Source organism: Sapajus apella, unplaced genomic scaffold, assembly GCF_009761245.1.
Source record: "Sapajus apella isolate SASKATOON/1434 unplaced genomic scaffold, GSC_monkey_1.0 scaffold4, whole genome shotgun sequence".
Taxonomy (NCBI): Eukaryota; Metazoa; Chordata; class Mammalia; order Primates; family Cebidae; genus Sapajus; species Sapajus apella.
Window position 1 is genome coordinate 46,953,215 of NW_022436944.1, and position 8,756 is coordinate 46,961,970.

At 40.4% G+C, this 8,756-nt stretch overlaps 1 protein-coding gene across 1 annotated transcript; it reads right to left on the reverse strand.

Moving 5' to 3' along the window:
• Window positions 1-7,135: 7,135 nt before the first annotated feature.
• LOC116542875 (small membrane A-kinase anchor protein-like) lies at window positions 7,136-7,850 on the reverse strand. Its single transcript, XM_032268054.1, has one exon. It carries the CDS (start codon window positions 7,743-7,745, stop codon window positions 7,458-7,460), a length of 288 nt encoding a protein of 95 aa, XP_032123945.1. The 5' UTR covers window positions 7,746-7,850; the 3' UTR covers window positions 7,136-7,457.
• Window positions 7,851-8,756: the final 906 nt, after the last annotated feature.

Sequence of the window (8,756 nt, forward strand, 5' to 3'; positions counted from 1 at the left end):
CTATCACATTTTTTACCGCTTCCTGTTTGCCCATAACTCTTACTTTTTCCTAGTGAACCCTTTCCCCCTTGAGCTCTTTTAAGCCTTTAGAGAGGTTGAATCAGGAATTGATGAAAGCCTGCTTTGTATGAGTTTCCCCAGAGACACAATTCATGCCCCCTATGACATGGATCCACATGGCAAGTAGTTCATCTGGGAGCTGATTCCAACAAACACCTGTAGGGGAGTAGTGAAGTGAGAAAGGAAGGGAAGGAGCCAGCACAGGGCTCAATGTCAGTCAAGTTACCACTTTGGGCAACTGGAGCAGGAGTTGCTGAGTAACTCAGGGAGCCAGTGTAGGACACATGCGTCAGTTATCCCACTGAATGGGGTAAAACAGAAATAGAATTTATATGTCAACTCCCCTCAGTCATTGGAAGAGAGCTGCTGTGAAGTGGAGAAGTGGTGAATCCTTCAAAATTTTTGACCACCTGGCAGATGTGCAAAGAAATCTTTAAGGCCAGAGAAAAATGTTAGGAAAAAAAAATAGCTGACATTTTGAAGGTAAACAGATGTAGGGTGGAGGAAAGGGTACACTGGGGGTACTGATGGTGTCTGCTATGAAGCTAAAACTAAAGTTGAAAGAACAAAAACAAAAAAGGGTTAAAGGAATAAGGAAAGACAGAAAGATGGCAGTCAGAAAAAAAAAAGCTCTGCGATAGAATCTTAGGCTAGCTAATCCAATTTCTAATTCCCGGCAAAGATCATCCACAAATTATACCGAAATGTTACCTATGAAAAATAAGACACTACCTTCCACGTTTCGTGGTTGAAGAATTGAGCCCAACTTTTCCACACCTTTTCCACAGTTTCTGTACTTTTCCAATCCACACCTCTTTTCTTCAACTTAGACCCATCTCCTTGCCACCCAGCTTGCTCATGCCAGGGTCACTGCAGCTATGATGCCTTTTCTCATGCTGCTTAGCCTGCCTGGAATCCTCTCCACATCATGGAAAGCCTCTCCGTCTGTAAGACCAACTTGAGACTCCCCTCTGCCCAGTGAGGTCCTGCCAACACTCAAGACCTCCCAATTGCCCTCTCCTGTTGTCATCTGGCTAATGGCTGTGGTGAGCAGAAAAAGAGCCCCAAAGAGGCACCAGTCCTAATCCCTGAAACCTATGAACATGTCCTTCTTTGGCAAAGGGGGTTCTGCAGATGTGATTAAATTGAAATGAGATATTCCTTTGGATTACCCAAGTGGGATTACAGGACCCAATGTAATCATGAGAGTACTTAAGAGATAGAAGAGGAAGGATGGAGATTCAGAGTCAAAGAGAGATCTGAAGAGGCTATACCACTGGATTTGAAGATGGAGGAAGAGGCCACAGGCCAAGGGATATACATGGCCTCTAGACCTCAGAAAAGTCAAGGAAACAGATCCTCTGTAGAGCCTGCCAATACCAGTCGAACCTGTTTTGGACTTCTGACCTCCAGAACTGTGAGATAATAAATTCGTGTTGTTTTAAGTGACTATGTTTGTTGTAATTTGTTACAGCAACAAGAAGAAACTAACACAGTGGTTTTTAAGGCATGCTCCTTAGCATTCTGGATATTGTTAGGGCCCCTCTGCATCAAATTCAACTAGAGAATTCTATATTTTTCAGATTTATAACATGGACTTCTCTATCATATTTCATCTGAAGAAAATATTTGCCCTTAAAAGCAGATGAAATCCTATAACGTATCATAGCCTACATATTTAATAATTTTCCTTACATATGGCACATTGACTAAGAGCATGGATTCTAGAGTTTGGTTGCCTGGGCTTGAATCCCAGTTCTGCCACTTGCTAGCTGTGTAACTTTGGGCAGATTGCTTAACCTCTCTGTGCATGATTTACTCATCTATAAAATGAGGATAAAATAATATCTACCTCTACTGAATTGGATAGAATCTCCTCAAAATTCAGATATTTCCCAGAACCTGAGAATGTGACCCTATTTGGAAACAGGGTCATTGCAGATATTATTAGAGTAGATGACATCATTCAATATGATTGGTGTGCTTGTAAGAAGACAGGGAGAACACCATTTGACAAGGGAGGGAGAGATTGGAGTCATCCATCTACAAGAAAGAATACCGAAGACTGTCAGCAACACCAAACTAAGGGAAAGGCGTGGAACATATTCTCCCGTGGAGCCCTCAGAGAAAGCATGGCCCTGCCAATACCTTAATTTTGGACTTCTGGTCTCCAAAACTGTGAGAAATTTCTTCTGTTTTAAGCCATTCCATTTGCAGTACCTTATTAAGAACAGCCCTGGGAAACTCATGCTCTTATTTTACAGAGTTTTTGCAAAGACTGCATTTGTTAATAATACATCTAAAGTCAACAGATCATTTCCTGCATATTATTAAATATAGTTATTATTGTTTCATTTCATAAGCATTAGCCTTATTATCATTGATTTTAAAAATAAACATTTCAGCCTCCCAGCACTGTTTTTAAGCACTTCGTGTATTCTATCACCCAGGATGTTGCTCACGATGCCTGAGCTGACATGATCCTCCCAGCTAGGCCTCTGGCGAGGCTGGGACTGTAGGTATGCACCACCATACCCAGCTATATTTTTTAATTTTTTATATTTACAGAGACAGAGTCTTACTATGTTTCCCAGGCTAGTCTTGAACTCCTGAACTTAAGCAATCCTCCTGCCTCAGTCTCTCAAGTGCTGGGATTACAGGTGTGAGTCACCATGCCTGGCCTTGAGACTGCCTCCTGTGCTTCGTCAGAATTCCCTTCTGTGTGCAGCCTACTGCGTGATGGGGCCCAGTGGACACATTTTTGTTTTGATGAGGTGACTCCTCAGCATTCTGGTCAGAATCCTTGATAGTCCTGGGTGTTAGACCAAGCAGCAGCTCTCAAAGTAGAGTCTAAGGACCCCTGAAAGTTGCCAAAATGGTTTTAGGGATTCCACAAGGTCCCTGTCTTTGCCAATGTAAGTATCTGTGTGCCTGAGTGTTTCATATATTTCAACCAAACCAGTATATCTCAACAGATAGAATGCAGAAGCAGCTGTTTGATTCCAGATATCTTCCATGAAGCTAGAGGTTGAAGAGGTTTACAAAATATAGAACAATGCCACTCTTCTCAGTATATTTTCTTAGTTTGGGAAAATAATGGTGTTTTTAGTAAAAATATTTATATTAAGATATGAATTTATTATTTTTAAATATACTGATAAATCTTTTAAATTTTTTGCTTTTATTTCTAATATTATAGCTATAGAGAGCTACATCACACATAAATATGAGCCCTTGAGGGTACTCAATAATTTTTAAAAGTGTAAAGGGGTTTTGAGACCAAAACGCTTAAGAAATGCTAAAATAACATTATGCAGCCATCAAAAACGATGAGTTTGGGTCCTTTGTAGGGACATGAATGAACCTGGAAACCATCATTCTCAGCAAACTGACAGAAGAGCAGAAGATCAAACACCGCATGTTCTCACTCATAGGTGGGTGTTGAACAATGAGAACACATGGACACAGGGAGGGGAGCACTACACACTGGGGTCAGTTGGGGGGAAATAGGGGAGGGACGGTGGGGGGTGGGGAGCTGGGGAGAGATAGCAAGGGGAGAAATGCCAGATGTAGGTGATGGGGAGGAAGGCAGCAAATCACACTGCCACGTGTGTACCTATGCAACAATTTTGCATGTTCTTCACATGTACCCCAAAACCTAAAATGCAATAAAATAAATAAATGGGAAAAAAATGCTAAAATAGTGGCTTTAAAATTTGAGATTTTATTTATTTTTAATTGCTCAGTCAGCTGGTCTTCACTCACTATATGGCTTCCACACAAAATTGATGGTATCATCTCTCTGCAGGGTTGATTTGAGCAATCAGATTCCAGAAAATTGTTTTATGCTTTTTTTAACACTGGCTGGAGTGAGGGTATGTATAATTAAGAGTGTGTTTATTTGTGTGTATATTTGTGTACACCAAGTCTACCACTTAATAAACACATTCAATTGAAACTTGAGGGATGAGCAAGGGTAAAAATAGAAGATGAATTCAATAGGGATGAACATAAGTTGGGACATTTAGTTACAGAGTCACAAAGACAAATAGCTAAGAGAAATGATATTGACTAGAGAGCCAATGCTCCTTTCATGCAAGCAAGTAACAGAGAAATTTATTTTGGGATTCTCTCACTTCTTTCCCTAATTTGTTGTTATTTGGGGAGGCCATCCAAATTGTCTTTAACTTTAGGTATAATCCCAGACACCAATCAAAACTCTCCAAGTGAGCATGGCAAAGCTTGAGCCATGGCAAGATTTTCTTTCTTGCTTAAAATGACAGGTAAGAATCCAGAAAAACCACATGTGGTATCTGAACCCAATTTTCCTCAGCAAGAAAGCAGCCTCCATAATTCTAAAAGGACTCCATGATACCTCACGCTAAAGTGTTTATGTCTTGCACCCATCTCTGAGTCTTTAGAGGTTGCCATCTCTGAGAAACTCAATAAGGGAGCCCACCTGGACCCAGCCAGGCCACTGAGGAGGCAGCTTCTGAATGCTGGACAAATTCTGACCACTGTGTTCCCACAGCTTCATTTCCCAATGGCCCAAGAATCCCTTGGAGAAACAAGGACAAGACCCAAGCATATGTTGTTTTGAGAAGAAAGTTACTTTGTGCAGATTCCTAACCCCTTTTTATGAAAAAAAAAAAAAATGGAATTTGTACTTGTTTACCCATCTGTGTTCTTGCCAGAGAAGTGAAGTCACACCAGCTCTGTGGAAGGCATTAATCCCCTGTCTAAATTCTTGCAGATATGTTTTCAAACTGACCTGAAAAATGAACCATGATTCCCCCTGTGGATTGCTGCAGTGACCTGAGACCTCTACTCAGGGAGCTAGATACTGAAGGACAGGGTAAGCGAGCAGCCATCTTCATGCACAACTGTAAAACTCTTATTTCCCAAACAAGAGTTTTTCTTTGGCTTCCCTATACCTCAAATTACCTTCTGTTTGGCAAGAGGTGCCCTTCCCCTAATTTAATGGTCTGGGTAATGATGTAGGTTATGGCAATAAGAACAATGACAACAATGATGATGTTGACAAAGATATAATGGGTTTGTGGAACCATGGAATATTGTATTTTGTATGTTTTTTTTTTCTAATGACTTTACTGTCCTATAACAATACTTCAGGAAGATCACATAATTATATGGTTACTTTCAGTTTCTATAAGCTTATTTCTAGGGCTGTTGAGTGTAATCAGCTTAATCAGACATCTAATCCACTTCCCCTGACACCCCTATCTTTATGAACTACTCTCTTGATGCCCGCTGCTTTTTCTCCACTCAGAAGAGAGGTAAATATCCCTCCCCTATCCCACAGAGAAAAACCAAGGCTCACCCTACTAAGCTAAAGATCTGCCTAAAGTCTAAACGTTCTTTTGCCCATATCCTAGTTTTTTGATTATGTCTGAGTCTTATTTATTCCCTGCTGGATCCTAGGCACCTAATACAGTACCTGTCACAGAATAGATGCTCAATAGATATTTATTGAATCAGTGATGGATTGAATGTCCTTGACCAGGGAAGGGAATCTTGGGGAGTACAGGAGGTTAGCAAAACCAGTCTGGCTGCCCACATATAACAAGCCCTAGAAGGAGATATCAGGCCTCCAATTCTTTTCAGCTTCATTTGGATTATGAGGCTAACATCCCCTTCTGTTTTATTTCATACCTTTTTACCAATTCTGGGGCTTCCGGAATATTAGGCTGGACATTCTGTTGCAATAACATACTAAAAACAACTCCTACTATTTGTTCAGCACATGCTGTGCCCCAGGCACTGTGCAGGCGTTACCTTACTTTCTTACCAGCACCCTGTGAGGGATCATAGTCTCCAGTTTCACATGAAGCAACTAAATTAGAGAGAGTTTAGGAAAAGCGTTCAAGAAACAAACAGGAAGCAGCAGAGTTGAAAAGTTTAAAATAATCATGTCTCAACTTTTTGTGCATCACTAGTTTTCAAAGTGGTTATATGTGGAAATAAAAAAAGACTATATAAGTTAATGAATACCTTGAAATACGTATTTTTATTCACCCTTTTTATTTTGTTACTGTTCTCTATACAGCTGTGCTGTCTTGCTTGTCTTAAGTAAAACAACACCAAGTAAATTCACAAATATATATAAACTTCAATACCTTTGAGACACAATTGCTACATTCATATTCTGCCTCTCTGTCTCTCTGTCTCTGTCTCTTGTCTCCCTCCCTCTCCCTTTCCATCTCTTTCTCTTTTAGTTGAGAAGAATTAGTTTAAACTCAATTTATGGCTTATATATTAAATTTAAGCATTGTTTTACAAAATACAACACCTATGAACTTACCACCTAATAAGGCAAGAACTGTAATATCACCTATAACTAGTATTTACTTATGTGTTTTCCTTCCCTAACCCAACATCCTATCAAATTTTAGTCCTCCACATAGCTCCTCCATCCCCTTCCTTGCAGTAATCATTCCTTTGCCTTTGTTTCTTAATTGTGGCTGCATTATCCAGCAGTGCAATGAGACAGAATAGACCTTTCTACCTTCATCTTGTTAGTCTTTGAAACAATGAATTTATTGCCTAGTAAATAACTGTGATGGTTAATATTGAGTGTCAACTTGGTTGGATTGAAGGAAGCCAAGTATTGTTCCCGGGTGTGTTTGTGAGGGTGTTGTCAAAGGGGATTCACATTTGGGTCAGTGGAGTGGGAGAGACAGACCCACCCTCAATCTGGGTGGGCACCATCTAATCAGCTGCCAGTGCAGCCAGAATAAAAGCAGGCAGAAGAACATGGAAATACTAGACTGGTTTAGTCTTCTGGCCTCCATCTTTCTCTCATGTTGGATGCTTCCTGCTCTAGAACATCAGACTTCAAGTTCTTCAGCTTTGGAACTCGGACTGGCTTCCTTGCTCCTCAGCTTGCAGTCCCCTATTGTGGGACCTCACCTTGTGATCATGAGTCAATACTCCTTAATTAACTCCCTTTTATATATACATCTATCCTATTAATTCCGTCCTCTAGAGAAGCCTAAAACAATAAAATTTCCAGCTTTTTTCCCTGAAACTATACTGTTCTTTTTTCTTTTTTAGTATTTGGGGCAGTTTTTATTCCTTAGCATTTTCTTTGGTGATGCCATTACTTAGGAAGAAGTGCTATGAGATACAGCTCATTATTGGGTGTCACAGGACCTCTGTTTAGCCCTTCAGATGACTAAAATCTAAAACTAAACAGAAATTGCTGTTAATGTAGATGTTCTTCAAATGTATTTCATCCTAGGTGTTCTAACACTAGTGATATTATCATAGACACGTTTTAAAATCCAGATAGTTATTTGTACTTTTGCACACCAGGTTTTGCTTTTGTTGCACGTATTCAAACTAGCACCTCCACAAAGTGTTGTCATCCTACAGCCTCAAGGCTTCTCACTGTCAATGTATGGAATGTCATGGTACTTGATGTTATTGCATGCCCATTGCTGCAAGGCATCACACAAGATATTCTGGGACAGGTGGTGTGCATATTCCAAGATCACAATATTGGTCCCTGGGGGTTCCTTCACTTCCTCTTTGACATTAACTGGAGAAGGCATCCTAGGTAGACATTTCTCTTCTGGCATAAAGGGCTCTTCACTCTCATGCTGCTTCTCACTTTCATATAAGTTAGGAAATGGGAAAATTTGCTTTGATTTCATGCAGCCCATGTTACGAAGAGCTGTTTGTGGAGGAAGCAGTGGCAAAGTCTACTTCCAGTCCATCTTTAGAAAACAATGAGGTTTGTCCATGTGACGACCAGTGCTTTCCCTCTCCAGACCACTTCAGTAATCAGTGCTCCCTTTCACCACTCTTCACCTGTAGTGTTTACCTGGCGCTGAGTGATTTAGAAAGCCAAGTGAAATACAGTGGTAGAGGAAGCAGCAGAAAGGCCCTGGGAGCTTGCTGCATTCCCTAGCAGGTCATTCCTGCTGGCACCACAGGGATCCATCGGGAAGGTGACCAGAGGAGCAGGGGGTAAAACTCCACAGGGAGAAGGGAAACTATACTGTTCTTTAGGATTTAAAAATCACCAGACTTTTAAAACTCCAGCTAATCTTTCATAAAGAAAAAAAAAATCATGATGACCTAGGTTTGAAATCTTAAAGTCACCTCTGATTTCACCCCTTTCCTCACCTCCAAATTTTATTTTGACTCTATTGGTTTGTATTTAGAACATATGTTTATAATCCTGACTTGAAGCAACCTAACATGGGTCGATTATCTAATTCTACCTGATTTCAAACTATTTTTCTAAGGGATGTTAAGTTCCCAATTTCCTAGATAAACCCAAGGCTGCCAAGACACAGACTCTGGGGAGAAAAACATGAAGCTGCTTGGCTTCCAGGAGCTATAACGTTTGAACCGTAGGCTCCCTGTATGTGGCCATAAGAATAGTTTGAGCTCTGATATACCCAGGGAAGCTGGTGTAACCACATCACCACACTTAGTAATCAGGCCACTCATGACTATACAAAAAGGCAACTATTTAGAGAACCAGTTTTGTTCTCCCCACAGTGTCACACCAGTTAACAGTTTGATAGACTAAGAGTGGTTGTTTCATAGCCTACCCAAATAATAAGCATCCTACTAATATTAATCCTTTTCATTATACACGAGTAATGTTTTCAGAATTATAATTCCAACTATAGGAAAACAACCAGGATTTGAGTAACCTCTAA